A 14943-nucleotide genomic window follows, 5' to 3' on the forward strand; every position below is an offset into this window, starting at 1 on the left:
ACTTCCCGTTGCCACTTCTGTCAATCTCACACAGACGCTCTACTTCTAAACAGCAGACCATCTCCAAATTCAGCATCCAGGTGGCATCCCTGGTTTTCTGCTCATGTCCGAGCAGCTCCCAACCCCCCATGGACTTCAAATAAGAACGGGGAAGTGTATGTGGAGGCCTGTTGACTGTGACAAACACACACTGGCATCCTCGCACTCATTCAAACACACACACACACACACACACACACACACAGGGGTCAAACACCATGACAGTGTGGGAGGGTCGCTGAGGAACCAGAAAGTGTGACTAAAGACATGAAATGGTTCATAGCTGACTGCTTGACCTTAAAGGACGATAAGGCTTGTTAGGTCTCAAAACACTGTTACCTAACCGGCAAACAACCACTGGAACAAAATAATGGGCCATCCTGACCACAGCCTGATGAACCATTTTTACAGAGACTTGGGATCGAACTGGACTTTTAACAGACAACCTCACCTGTTTGCATGCAAAAACATTAAGATGAGGTGAATTGGAATCAAATTGCTCTCTAACTTTAAAGCTACCGGTTTTGTCTACCGTGGGTTTACCTTGCATTCTGGTAAAATCTCCTGCCTGAGAAAGCTGGATTCTGGTCTTTCATTTTTGTATAGCTTGTTTTGACATATTGTCGCAAGTAAGTTGCTGCGATGATGATGTGATGTCCACTGTAACTGCGTCAAAAACTAAAAGCCATTTTAGGCTTTTATAGAAGTGGCGCACACTTCCTCTTTCCAGGAAGACAGTACACTTAAGTGTTGCACTCTGTTGCACAAATGACCCGGGCCACAAATAGTTGTCAAAAGAGTTACACCCGGTCGCTGTGTGAAGTGGGTTGGCTTGTTGACTTGTCAATGTCAGAAAGTTACGCTGGGAGAAATTTAAAGTTGGATCATCATGGGGACAAAAGAAAACAATCACAATCTCTGGTTTCTTATCAAATGTAGACACAGAGACTGTCCAAAATAGTAAAGAACACTGTTAAAAGTTGTGTAAATGTGGAATTCAAGGTTATGAGGAAGCCAGATGAATGTGTAATTAACATCTCTCTAGAATTAATGAAAAAAATGTCCTCTTAATTGGAGAAAACAAGTTTGTGTGTGTGAAATCACGCTTTGAAACATGTGGCAGGCCTCTGGGAATGTGCATCCACGCAGAACAGGAGCAGCTTCAATGTTACTTCACTCAAAAGGCCAATTAGGTACTATTCTTTTCTCATCCTGTCTTGCCAAACACTTTTTTTTTTTTACTGTGTCAAGTAGTCTTTTTCTCACATTCCTATTGAAAGATTTACTGCAACTGATTGGCCACCCCAAAAATCCTAAACTGTGATTGGCTATTTGCCTTTTCAGAGGTGGGACTTTCATAAGACAGGTTCATAGGAAAGTAATGCACACTTTCTTGCGTGCCATGAACTGAATGGCCATTTTCGGGACCAAGAAATTTGTTTGCATTATCTTGTGTTATAAAGTAGATAACATTTTTCAAGATTCAAGATTCAAGATTTTTATTTGTCACATGCTCATACAGATGTGCAGTGAAATGTAAAGACTGTTCCGCAAGGCCATGCAATAACACTCAAATTACTAATACACATATATACAGTAAAATAGAATATAATGTAAAAATTAAAAAAGAATTATTTGAATAATAACCTACACATATTTTTGAAGTTAGAAAGGGTAAATCATTTATATTAATTAGTGTGCGTGTGCGTGTGTGTGTGTGTGTGTGCGTGTGTGTGCGCGTGTGTGTGTGTGTGTGTGTGTGTGTGTGTGTGTGTGTGTGTGTGTGTGTGTGTGTGTGTGTGTGTGTGTGTGTGTGTGTGTGTACATCACACTTCAGGCCACCCCTGCATAAGTCTGTGCCCCAGTTGGGCCACCCCAGTCAAAAAAGTCTGGACACGCCCCTGCCCATCAGCAAAAAATAAGTTTAAGTAAAGATTGAAAAGAACATAAAGTGTAACTCAGCCTGTCATGCTGTTAGGAGCACGTGGTGTGATTACCTTGCAGTGGTATCAAACGCATGCTTCAAATTATGAGGAAAGTTTTCAGACTTCTAAAATAATAATAACAAAACATGTTTAGTTTAACAGATGTGGGGTCGACAGGCATGTTCAGCAAAGTGTTGAATTGTGTCTCATACGTATGGATAAAATAGTATCCAAAAGATTATTCTCTATCTTATGGGTTACAAAAAAAGCTCTGGGAATAAAATACATCACGGAGCCTTGAAATAGCCCCTTATTGTCCAGACTGCCTTAGAAGACATAAAACTGGAATAACTGTCTGTGTTTTAGTTTGGCCTGGATTCCCTGATGCACAGTAGTGAGGAAACAGGAGGCCTTTGAACAGGAGGTTACACAAGCATCCGTGCGGCGCCGCGCACTCCCTACACCTTCCAGCGCTTTTATTTTCCTGTTTTTATGTACGACAAAGGACAGGGACATGCTGTACACAGACGACAAACACAAGTCATCAAGTGTACACACTTTTCATCAACACACTTTAGTCCTTTATCTTCCTTCTTTCCACTGATGAAGATGATTATAGGCGTCTCTCACTTCTTCACTCAGCCAAAGCCCCTTCCTCTGCGATGGTGTCTGTAAAGATTATGTCTGTTTTCTGTGGCTGAACATCTGAAGAAAATACACAAATACTCTGAAAACACATAGCCTCACCTTCCTCTCACTTCTGCTACTGTACCATAGTAAAATAGATGATTGAGTTGAGCGTCTTTGCGGGCATCGAGACATGTTTGTCGGTGTGTGCCAGACCGCTCCTCCAAACCATCAGACAGGACGTTGTACCTAGCGATGGCTGGAAACAAAGGAAGTTGATATCAGCATGCCTGGAATTCCACCATTGTGTTCTTTCTGCTGAGACAAAAAAGACCCCGCAGATGCTTCTCTGATTCACAACATGTTGTATAAATGTGTCATTTAAAGCATAGAAATATCACAGCTACATGAGTGCAGGCCACAGACACTCACACTTGCTTCCAGACACTGGACAGACCATTAATTCTCAGCAAAGCCCTGCCAGGTAAACAGATGTGCAGATAAACAGAGCAATAAATTAGATAACACTGTGTATTTTTTTTCATGTGTTTGTGTGTGTGCATTTGTGTGAGTGAGAGAGTCAAGCAATAATCCCCCATGAAGACAGATTTGAGTGTTCTAGTGTTCAATTTGAAGAGTATTTGAAAACTTGGAAGGGGTGGTTTAGCTCAATTGGTGGAACAGGTCCCCCAATGTACGGAGGCTATGGTCCTCGTTGCACCCCATATAGGAGGCTATGGTCCTCGTTGCACCCCATATAGGAGGCTATGGTCCTCGTTGCACCCCATGTACAGAGGCTATGGTTGCACTTGTTGCTGATTTGACTCCTGCTCCTGTCGCTCTGGTCCTTTTGACTCCAGCCAATTTCAATATATTTTGAAACGCTTACATAGGCTACTTACTAATAAGACTTAATAAAATGTAGATTTCTTTTTTATTTGAGCATTGTTTCAAATATATTTGTAGGCATTAACCCTTTGCTAAACTTTGCAGGCAGTGCACAGACATCATAAAAGTATCAAGAATTCAACACGTATATAATATATTTATACATTCAGCAATACATACACTATAACATTGACAACAAGCTCCTAACTCACACACCTGAGTGCAAACACGCATACATGACCACTGCAAACATGGCAGTTAGCCAAGTAACAGACTTCCTTAATAAAATACATTTTACATCATGCTACTCCTTGCCTCTGCCGAGAGAGACACTTTTAAAAAGATTTAAATATACAGTATATATATCTATATTTTTATTTATAACAGTTATTAAGAATCTATTGATTAAAATAGTTTTGTATTTTATAACTGTCACTGATTTTTGCACATTTCTCAGGGAGTAGGCAGGTATTTCTAGCTCTCTTTAGTTCAGATAAATATTAACTCAGGTGAAATGGTTCTTTAAAAATCTTCTCTTCTGTTGAACAGCCCACTGAAATAAGAAAATGTAAAAATGCTTAAACAAGTGAAAATGTTATACAAAATATTACTGATTGATTAAATGTTGCATCTTCTGAGAATATCTAATAAGTCTATTCAACGCTCCAGGTTACTCTGCTGTTCTTATGTGAGCTGTTGGGATGTAGGGATGTGGCAGTACCCAGAGGCTTGTATGGCGCCCCCCTGAGGCCAAGAGGTAAAAGTCACTGAGGTGTAAGCTGGTGGTTGGAAGCTGCTGGTGGGCTCGCTGAGGGTCGGCTGGTCGTCTTTCTGGTCCGACCATGATGAGGTATCTGGACACTGTTGGTCCTGTGCAGCACTGTCAAGCCTGTATCTGTTTGGGACCGCATCACTGTGAGATACAAGATCCTGTGTTGAGCAGGAGACGTTTCGGCCAGACAGACCTACATAACCCTCCCCAAGAAGGGTGAAATTCAAAGGGGTAGGAGATACAGAGTCGTCTGAAGAGGTTTCTTTTGCTACTTGTTCCTCTTCACACTTCTTCACATCCTCTGAAGTCTTGTTTGGCTCGTTTGACTGTCAGATAAAAAAAACAAAGCTAATGATCAGAACATTTAATTGTTAAAAAGTAATCACAGTTCTTTGATAACCTCATCTGCCATTAAAGAGAATGTCATGTAATATAGCATGTCTGTATGTTAAATATGAAGCTGCAGTTAGCAAACTCTACAACCAATAGGGGGAATGAGGAGTAAACAGCTACCCTGTATTTCTTAAGTAATAAAGCATTTGTATTTGTTGTAATATAATAGTGCAATACTGTGATATATAAACAAATCTGTGTTTTTGCCAAGAGTTGAATGAAACGTTTGATACCAATTTTAGATCTGAACTGTAAATACAGACAGCTGGCTAACTTGGTTTAGCATAAAGACTTGAAACTAGGAAACAGCAGGTCTGCATTTTCATATTAAGCTAGCATTTTATTTTATCTCATAGTAATGTGATAATTCACAGCTTTACATTTTGGTAATTACACATATTTGCGACAAAAGATACCAATCCCATATTTGTCTGTAAAAATTAAGCTACGGCAGGCAGCTGGTTAGCTTAGTTTAGCGTAGAGAATGGAAACAAAGGGAAACAGCTAGCCTGGTTTTATCTATATGTTAAAAAATATTTCTACCTGTTCCTTTAAACTCTACTTATTCCTCCATTATTATTTGATTCAAATAAACTGTAATAGAAGCCAGACTACTTGTTGTCAATGAACATGACTCTTAACAACATGGGCTTGCCACAAAACAGTCAGGTCCAACTGAATCAAAATTCCGAGCTAAATGTCCGTGCTTTGAGACATTTCTTGGCCCATTAGATGAAACTTAATGTGCCTGTGATTAACTGACCTGACAGAAGATGTATGGCCCACTGAAGCTCAATAAGGACGTGCCAGAGCCTTTAACCTTCTCAGCAGAGATGGCCAGATTTTTGTGGGTCCAGCAGCCCTCACCCTGTTCCAAAATCTTCCCTTCAGTGTCCTTGGTTGGCCAGAGAGAAGCATTAGAGGAGCTGCAGGGAGAGAGATTGGAAACTGTTACTGATGTATACCAGAGGATCGTCAGCATATTACCTGAGTCAGGGCCATATTACCATGTAGACATGCTCTCCAAATGTTGCACTTTGCAAAAGGATGTATTCTCACTCTGCATGAGGGTCCAACTGGTGGAAGACTGATACAAAAATACATCAAGAACTAAATAACAATGTCAAAAAAACAATATACAGAATAATCCCTTGGTACACCTCAAACTGAAGTAATTATGCCAGTCAATCAATTCTCACCTTGATCTCTGACAGGATTTTACTTTTGCCTGGAGATGGAACTGAATCCACCCACAGAATGACCCTCCTATTGGTTTAAAATGTAAAAAGAGCTAAATATATAGATAAAATGGCAGGAAAGCATGTCAAGTGATTTAGCCTATTGCTTTCATGCATTACAAAGAACACATTTCCATTTTCAACATGATTTAAAAACTTCACCTGTGACAAGTTGGAATGGTGCAGTAGAGTGCGAGGAACACCATGGCTACAAGCAGACCAATGGAACAATAGATCAGGCTGTTTATGGACAAGCTGGCTAACAGGGAACAGAAAACATAATAGGTGCTAATTTTAATCACTATAATTCATTCAATAATACAGTTATCAGAAAATAATGTCTTGGTGCTGTCTGTTTTTGTGTGCATGCTGCAGTACCTTCATGAGAGGTCCAGTCCACGGGATGGGTCCATTCAGACGGGATTCCCCCGTACATAGATTCTTTTTCAGGGTCAATCAGGGACCTGACTATGACCCTGTAGTCCTGGGATGAGACCAGAAATGACTCCAGGATGGAAAGGGACGTGGAGACCCCTGAAACGTTCAAAGTGTCTGAACATCCCTGAAAGACAAACAAATGAGAGGTTTGGTTTTACTGCACAAGCTGAATTTTCCAATCATGAATGTGTAAGAGCATGCTGTTTTAATTGTCTCACCTTTTCCTCTATCCTGTAATAGCAGACCTGATATTTCAGTGTTACTTTGGAGGCTATGCTTGGAGCAGTCCATTCCACCCTCCAGTTGCTGCCTACCTCCCTCACCTTTACCTGCTGTGGAGGGTTGGGGCGAACTGCAAAACACAGGAAGTCATGACTGAAAAGCTGATTATAAATTTGGTTTAAAGTAATTATTCTCTCAGTGAAAATGTGTCTTGTTTAAGCAAAGAACACAGTTGAAAAAGCAAATACATGAATGTATGAACTACAGTTAACATACAGATTTTGTTTTCAAAGTTTTTCATATTTACATTATGACCCTTTTAAACACATACTGTACATTACAGTTTTAAACGGAGGAACGCTTAAAGATTGTAATGAATAAGATCAAACATTACATGTTTTATTGCTATCGAACATCCTATTTACGTATAAAACATTGCAAACATTACATTTCTGGAAGGGTTTAGTACTTATGCCAAGTATTAGGGTACAAGAAAACTGTGTTTGAGCCTACTAGAAACCAGACTAGGTTCATCAATAGATATAGTCAGAATTCTGTAAAAAAAAAAAAAGAATTCTAATTTGAATACTTTAAACGTTTGGCAATATTTTGATTTGGAAAAATTAACATAAAGCTAACATAAGATTCACTGAGTACAATAAAGTTTTTAAAAAAGGTATAGAAACTTTTGTTTTCAATGAAATGGAGTAACAGATAGGCAAATGTATTTAGTTATTTTAATAAAATGTACAGTTTGTAAAATGAATAAAAACTGCACCCACTAAAAAAAAAGTTTTATATCCAGCTTATTTTGTTGTAATTAAATATATTTCTGACTGAAAGTGTGTTGTATAACATGTTTCAACACATCTTATCTATCAGCCTGGTAATAAACTAACAGGGCTGCAGTAGCTACCTTCAGACACTAGGTGGAGCCACTCAATCACAGTCACAGCTTTTCTGCTGAGTGCTGTGTGCCTTTAGAGCTTTTATCACCTTATTATGTGTTTTTAATTTGGCAGGGGATGTTATCACCCCCCTTCTCCCTACCCTCAACTTAATCTTTGTGATAGTATTGTGCGTTCTGTCTTTTGTCTACTGACTGTGCTTGTTGGGTTTAAAAATCCTGGCATTGCGTGTCGGTTGAAGCTCCAGCAGCAGATGCTCGGGGTCTGCGACAGTCAACCTGCAGCTGAACTTCAGCAACATATCATTGTGGGCAGAGGTCACTGTTGGGTTTACACAACATATTGCAGACCTGAAACCCAGATAAAAAAGTGGGGGATCATATGAGTGAATGAATGAATGACAACCAGCTGATATTTGACAGAATCACACTGGACTCACTGTGAAGTCTGGTTGTCTCGACAGGCCAGCTGGTAGGAAACTGTTTGAGCCACCTCTTTGCTCAACTTCCAGCTACACATCACCTCCTTCTCTCCATCCAGGACACAATGCAAACAGGGGAAGTGCCCTGCATCTAGAGCCAGAGAGAGAGAGAGAGAGAGAGTGAGGGAGGGAAAGCGAGACAGTGCTAATAACAACATCCCCAAGGCTCTAAAATTCTCCAAAGCTCCCATAAAAAAGATTAGAAATGTGAGGAAAGGAGATAAAGATGGCCAGTTAGTTTCCTCTGACATATAAAAGTAACTTTATGCTCAAAAAGGCATCACGATGTTGAAGGTTTAAATTGATCATAAATGCTTTCTTTGACTAACCGTTTTCAGTCTTCCAGCTCACAACAGGACTCCAGTTACTCCACTGACCCACGTTGGCCCGGGCCCTTACCCTGGCTTTGTACCTGTGACCAGCGATCAGCATCTGCCTCTGTAACAGGATGCTGGTGTTTGTGACATCCAATGTCTTTAGAAAGAATAAAAAGAAATGTAGGTGAAATGTAGATTACAATAAAGAAAGATATTATCAAAGAAAAAAATCTGGTAATGGTCCTTTAAAAAACAAAATGTACTTTTTCTATTCAATTTTTTGAAAAAGTTGAACAAATTATATACAGACATGAAGGTGGCTGTGATTCGGATTTTCAATTTAGCTTTTTGTGTGTGTCACTACTCAGAAATCAAGAGCAACCGCTTTGGAAAAATGAAGCCACGACTGTAGTGTCAAAAACTGCAGTTCTCTAAATGGCCACTTGAGGCTGGCTTTTTAGGTTTCCACATGACTGAACTCTTTCATCACCCACCTACAGTAAGTGAGGCAGAGCAATATACTGGAAAGCTACTCCTCACTGAATCATTACTTCTCTTTTTTTGTTCATCCTCCTTCTCTTACATTATTTCCTCACGTGACTGCCCAGTTTTCCCCTGGTGAAAAAATAAACATGGCAGACATCCCTTCTATTTTCGGTGGAAAATGCAATATTTTAAGATATTTTAAGTGTTGTTTTGATAACCTTTCTGGCGACAAGTGTACATTGTATCTTCATAATCTTCGTTCGGTTTATGTTTATGATCTTTAGTTTGTTCGTTTCTACGAAGATTCTTTCAGGCCTCGATAGAAAAACGTTTTAGAGCCATTATTGTGAAACTACTACGTTTTGCGCTGTGGACCAACGTAGGTATTACACATTTTGACATGAGACTGGGTTGCCATAGAACCTCGCATTGTGGGTTTCTTTAATTTTCAATATGTTAAGGTTATTTATAGGCTTCATTGTACCATCACCAGAGCTCAGACTTGACTTAGCCCCAGGGGCCCTGAGCCTGCACCAGTTTTCCTGTCAGAGGAAGTCTAAATATGTCCAAATATTATTCATAGACCACCACCAACTGCCTTTGCTTTCATTACTAAATACAAAACAGCAAATGGTTTAAACATTAAATGTACGAACAGTAAACAGATTGTTTACTCATATATATCAAGAGAAGTCAGTCAGAGGTGTTGAACTATGGGCAGCAGGGTTTTTGTTTTGTCTTGTGTGTTTTTTTTAAATTATTTATTGTTGCTTATTTACATACTAATGTTATTATTTTTTAAGTGGGATGGTTTACATACATGACCTATGAATTTGGACTGGTGTTTTGATGTTACTGGTTTGTTTGATTGTTTTGTTTTTGTTTTTATAGTATGCTTTACGTATGTCTTTTCGTTTACTTTTGGAAAAATAAAGTACGAAAATTAAAAAAAATAAATGGTTTAAACGTTAGGTTTAAAAACTAATGCATACTGACATAAACTGTTTATTTTTTTTAAAGTCAAAAAGAGTTTGTCTCTTCAGTAACTGAACAAAGCATAGGTTTTTTAGCTAACCGTCCAGTTGTCCTGTGTTTCTGTCGTGTAGCTGAGCTGGTATGTGATGTGTTTATTCAGGGAGGAGGAGGAGGGGTAGGGGCTGGACCAGCTCAGCCGCCGGCCTCCATCACCTTCATCATGTGTGGACAGACTCTCTGGTGTGCGTGCTCTCACTGTTAAACACAAACATAACCAACAGTTAAAGGGACAACACGACTGGATTGTCTTATGAAGTCACCACCACTGTGAAATGATCATCGATTGACAGATGTTATCTTAACTCACAGTGCTGAGAAAGATCCAGAGTCCTGCGCGGGCCTGATGAGCAGGGGGTCTTTTTGTCCAGGAAGAAGACGGTGTGTTCGATGCCGATGGCAAAATAAAGAGTTGTGATGTTTTGAGTTTTGAATCTGCACTGGACCATCCTGTGCTCACTTGCATCTCTTTGTTCTGCAGCCTTGTTTGGCTCACACTGCACACTGCGGGGGCACAAACCCGCCGTTGAATGACAGAAAACTCAGGCGCCAAAATGACATTATCAAACAAGCCTATTGTAAAAATACATGTGTGTTCTTACTTTTCTTTGTCTGTCTTCAGCCAGAGCTGCAGTTCTCTCCCCCTGTGTTCATTCCACTCACAGTCAACGTGCGTCTCATAGTCGTTATAGCAGCGTAAGGATTTCAGCAACGGAGATTCTAGGTTAGGAAGAAGACAAGTTTCCAAAACTTGCTAAGCTTATGAACTCTAATTTGTCATTTTTGTCCTAAAAATATGCAAGACTTGCTTTCTGTAACGGCGTTTGCCGCTTTGATAAGTTTTGCACTGTGTTTCCAGTTTTCCTTGTAAATTATTTGATGCAGCTATCACTGAGAAGTTCCCCATTGTCATATCAAGTTTTATGTTATCTTAATTTTGAAATTCTAAATTCAAAGTATTCCAGTGAAAGTTTAGAAATATGAGTACAACATGCACTTAAAGCAGTCTAAAAGAAAGATGTTTATCATCATGAAACTGATCATTTACTTTAGCTTTTTTCAAATCTAACCTTCACAAAACTCAATCTTAGAAGTGCTTATTCTGTCCTAAAACACATGCACAGTTTAATAAAAGCATGTCCCAACAATGCTCACATACAAAGCGCTTAATGGTCAGGCACCATCTTAGAGAGCTTATAGAGCTGTATAAGCCTTCAAGAACATTAAGCTCCCAGAATGCAGGCCTGCTTATGGTACTATGGGAGGTACAGCCTTCAATTATCAGGGCCCTCTCTTTTAGAATCATCTTTCAGTCATTGTCCGGGAGGCACACCCACTGTACTTTTAAGAATAGACTTAAAACATTCCTTTTTGATAAAGTTCATAGTTAGGGTTGGCTCAGGAATGAACCAGCTCATAGTTATGCTGCTATAGGCTTAGACTACAGGGGGAACTGGCACCTTGAGCTCCTATCTCTCCCTCTCTGTGCATTCACATCATATAACTGCATGTCGTTATCTGTAAATCTTAGTTACTAACCACATATTTTCCCTGGAGCTCCTGAGCTCTCATGTCTTGTAGGTTCCTCTGGATTGTTGGTGGGGGCGGCCTGCTGCTAAGGATTTATATACAACACTACACTGACCCTACACGGTGATACTGCAGGGACTTACCGTGTTGCAAGTTGCTGCTCTCATGGATGTTACAACTGTCTTGACTGGAGAGGGCAACCACAAGAGGGACAACTGACCAAAGTGCAACCCACAGGATTGGCATCATTACTTGGGTAAGATGGGGCTGGGAGCTCCCTCTCTGGAAACTGCTGTTTTTAATACAAGAAAAGACTTATGGTGTACACACAAAGAGAGAGAGAGAGATAGTAGGACACACAGGAAGAGAGAGAGAGAGGAACAGATATTAGTATATTTACTTGAATTAAAGAAGAAATGAGTCATGACCGCACTCTGTTCCACTTTGAGTGTGCACTTGTGTTGTTTGTTGAGTGTTGTGGGTTGTTATCCACATCCGCCTGCCTCTTATCTCTCTTTCTCACATGTGTGTGATGGAAAAGAAATACAATGTCTCCAGACACACATACAGTAACATAGTGAATGAATAAACATTTGCCACGGATGAGCAGTTTTATCACACTGTTAAAATATACAGGCTGGCACTCATCACCAGTCTCTGGAGAAAATGCTTTCGCATGAAAAACATCAGAATCTCTAAGAAAAGACCTCTGGCGATGTTAACTACTGGCCACAGCGAAAGACAAAAGTCAGCAAAGGGAATCCCCCTTCCCAAATTTCAACAGCCCTGACATAATGTTTGAATAAAATCTTCTGTCTGAGATTGATTTTGTAATCTATAATAATAAGTAATGTTTCCTTTTAGTTGTAAATGTCATTTTTAAATGTTCTTTTCTGAAATGTGTTACCCAATGGTGTGAGTCTGAATGAAATCCTTCAAACAAGTCAAAGTAAAGACTGTTTTATGTACATCTGTTGTCACCACCTGGCTTAGAATATTATTGTAGGCACGTAATAATTGAAGTGATGACGTTCTTGTGACATGAATGATAATGACCACTAAACTTCGCTGCATGTAGCCTACTTGTCAAGTAGGCTACATTTCACAACAATGACAATAACAATGATCAACACAATACATCTGAGTTCACAAAATTATTATAGGCGAGCAGTTTGTCTTGAGTAAAGGGAAAGCGGATGTAGCCGGCCGGTGGTGGCGTCGACCTCCTACTTGCCAAAAACCATACCAGTAAAGAAGGAGCTAACAGATCTAATAATGCCACAGAACTGAGTTAAAAGTATTCTACTTGTCTCGGACTAACTACGTCTTGCAAACGGCTACTAGCTAGCAGGACTTTGTGAAGTGCTGTTGCCATAGTAACATTACATTACTCTGCTTTACCATTTTTTTTATCTGTAAAAGGTTGTTGGGTCATTTTGGCACACAAGTGAAAAGTTTTATAAATCCACAGATTACTTATTTGTTATGGACCGTGATTGTTTGTGGTTGCTGAGTTTTCTTTGGTTAAAAAGTACAGCACAGAAGTAATCCCGTTCCTTACATTTGAAAGGCTACTTATCTTATTTTTATAACCTATCCAAAAGACATTAATCTAGTTAAATGTTGTGATATTTGTTCTTTTTTTCTATTGGTTAAGACTCTCAATCACCTTTTTATCCAGACGCCCAAAGCTCCCCCATTTACTGTTTATTGTCCCATTCCGTTACTGATTATGTTAAAGTAATGTTTCCATCATAATGTTTTTAATAATAGCCTAATATCAAACCGATGATATAGTTGAAGATGAAATGGGACTAGGCTACTTCCAGATTTAAAAAAAACAAAAACAAGTTTAATCTCCTAAATTCTTGATTTTAAATATTCGCAATAAAAAAAAGACGTTAATTGTTAATTCAATTTGGCACAGGAAATGGCATAGCTGGAAATGATCTTGCAGTATCAGTGTGCGGAAACCTTTTCGAAGTGACTTTAAATTCTACAGAAATATGACGCGAAAGAAAGGAGAAGTCAAGTTAGAAAGAACAAGGCGTGGTGTTACAACTGCAGTGCAGAAGATAAATAAATAAATACAGGGGGATTTCGGGGTCTCTCAGGCATAACAGACTCCATTTGTGCCCTTTGTAGCTGCTGTTTACAGAAGCAGGTTTGGGGAAACACCCACGAGCAGCATGTGGGAGCACTGACTTCAAAACCAAATCAACTTCTTGTGTTGTCTGAGGTGTAGCATGTCGCACAGTGCTGATTGATGCCAATATGAAACCAAAAACAAAGAGTTTATAATTAGACCTACATAAAAAACCTTATAGTGGCAAATTCTCAGCAGGTACAATTTCTCAGCAGACATGACAAAATCAAGCTCTTAAAAGATTCACCTTTATTTTTGTCTTACTTTTCTTGGTTGTCTTTGGAAATTTCAAAGAGCTTTAGCATAACAAGTAATAACATTTCCTGATTTCAATCAGTATTTTTTTTTATCCAAGCCACTCTCACAGGGGTCACCACAGTGTTTCCACTACCATTCGTTTTGGGGTTCGGCGGGCCCCGGCTCACTCGCACTGTGCATTGCAAAGATGATGTAAGCAAACACAGAGTCACTCCAAATAAAACTGTGAGTACTTCACCTCTAAATATTATAAACTTGATAATTAGTCCCCTCATGTTTATAGCATTAGCAAAGCCTGATATGCCAACACATGGTTTTGTAAATCTCAAATATTTTATTTAATTTTAGCTTTATAATGTAACACAGCAGGGGCAACACTAAAATCTTCTTAGCCTAATTGTTTAAAGACCCAATAAGAACATGTATGTCCGAAGTCAGAATTTATGAAGCTTATGAAAAGAGAAATATGGTTCCACATCTTTTCGTCTCCTTACTCCTAAAAATAAGTGTTTTTCATATTGTGCATTTTAACCTGTTAGGAGCCAGACCAGCTAACCGGACCAGCACTTACAGATAAACCTAGAGGGAAACAGTGCACAATATTGCGTAACTTTTGTGTCATTCAGAAAATACTCTGTTATTCTACCTCCCAGGATGTCTTCATACAGCCTGTTTCATCAAAGCTCTGAGATTAAATGATGACCAAGAAGCACTCCTTGAGAGATGAGATATATCTCATAACCACATACAATTCAGACCATTATACCTTCTTTTTAAAAAATATATATATTTGGACAAATTTAAGCTGTGAAGTTAAAATGTTTGTAGTCTCAGTGCATTCAACAAATCCCTCACAGTAAACATCCCAGTTTCTTACCTCACTTGATGAAGACTTGGCTTCTTTTTCGTTCATCTCTGTCGCCTTCTCTTCCTTCTTGTCAGCACGCTCCTCACGAACACACTGGAGAGCTCAGTGGGAGTTTCCTCTGAAATGACTTCAATTTCCTCTTTCAGTCCACGATGACACTTCATGACACTTCTTCAACGTCAGCTCAATTCTTCTGTAAATAATGTAACAGCTTTTGGTTTGTGTGAAAACATTTGTTATTCAGGAAGTTATTATTATTTTATTTTTTTAGGGGCGTGGATGTCTTCATTCAAGCGAAATACATGTTAATCATCATCCTGTTTTGGCAATATTTAGCACTCAAACCCTTTATTGAAAGGTGTTTCAACAATGAAT

The 14943-nt window shown here is 39.2% G+C and overlaps 1 protein-coding gene across 1 annotated transcript; it reads right to left on the reverse strand.

The window, feature by feature from the left end:
* Positions 1-1761: 1761 nt before the first annotated feature.
* csf2rb (colony stimulating factor 2 receptor subunit beta) lies at positions 1762-14687 on the reverse strand. The gene is made up of 15 exons (XM_020651332.3): positions 14578-14687; positions 11440-11610; positions 10369-10486; positions 10077-10270; positions 9810-9964; positions 8261-8405; positions 7890-8022; positions 7646-7800; positions 6539-6672; positions 6261-6444; positions 6045-6141; positions 5844-5910; positions 5652-5731; positions 5408-5570; positions 1762-4577 (listed from the first exon to the last, which is right to left on the reverse strand). The coding sequence occupies exons 2-15, from the start codon at positions 11543-11545 to the stop codon at positions 4164-4166; spliced, it is 2145 nt and encodes a 714-aa protein (XP_020506988.2). The 5' UTR covers positions 11546-11610; positions 14578-14687; the 3' UTR covers positions 1762-4163.
* Between the last annotated feature and the right edge of the window lie 256 nt (positions 14688-14943).

This window comes from Labrus bergylta, chromosome 16 (assembly GCF_963930695.1).
Source record: "Labrus bergylta chromosome 16, fLabBer1.1, whole genome shotgun sequence".
NCBI classification, from domain to species: Eukaryota; Metazoa; Chordata; class Actinopteri; order Labriformes; family Labridae; genus Labrus; species Labrus bergylta.

Excerpts from the sequence above, each read along its gene's own strand:
- csf2rb (XM_020651332.3), bottom strand. The coding sequence starts at position 11,545 with ATGATGCCAATCCTGTGGGTTGCACTTTGGTCAGTTGTCCCTCTTGTG. Across the intron at positions 10,271-10,368 it reads CTGAAGACAGACAAAGAAAA|TGTGCAGTGTGAGCCAAACA; the intron begins GTAAGAACACAC and ends GTGCCCCCGCAG. Across the intron at positions 6,445-6,538 it reads ATTACAGGATAGAGGAAAAG|GGATGTTCAGACACTTTGAA; the intron begins GTGAGACAATTA and ends TTTGTCTTTCAG.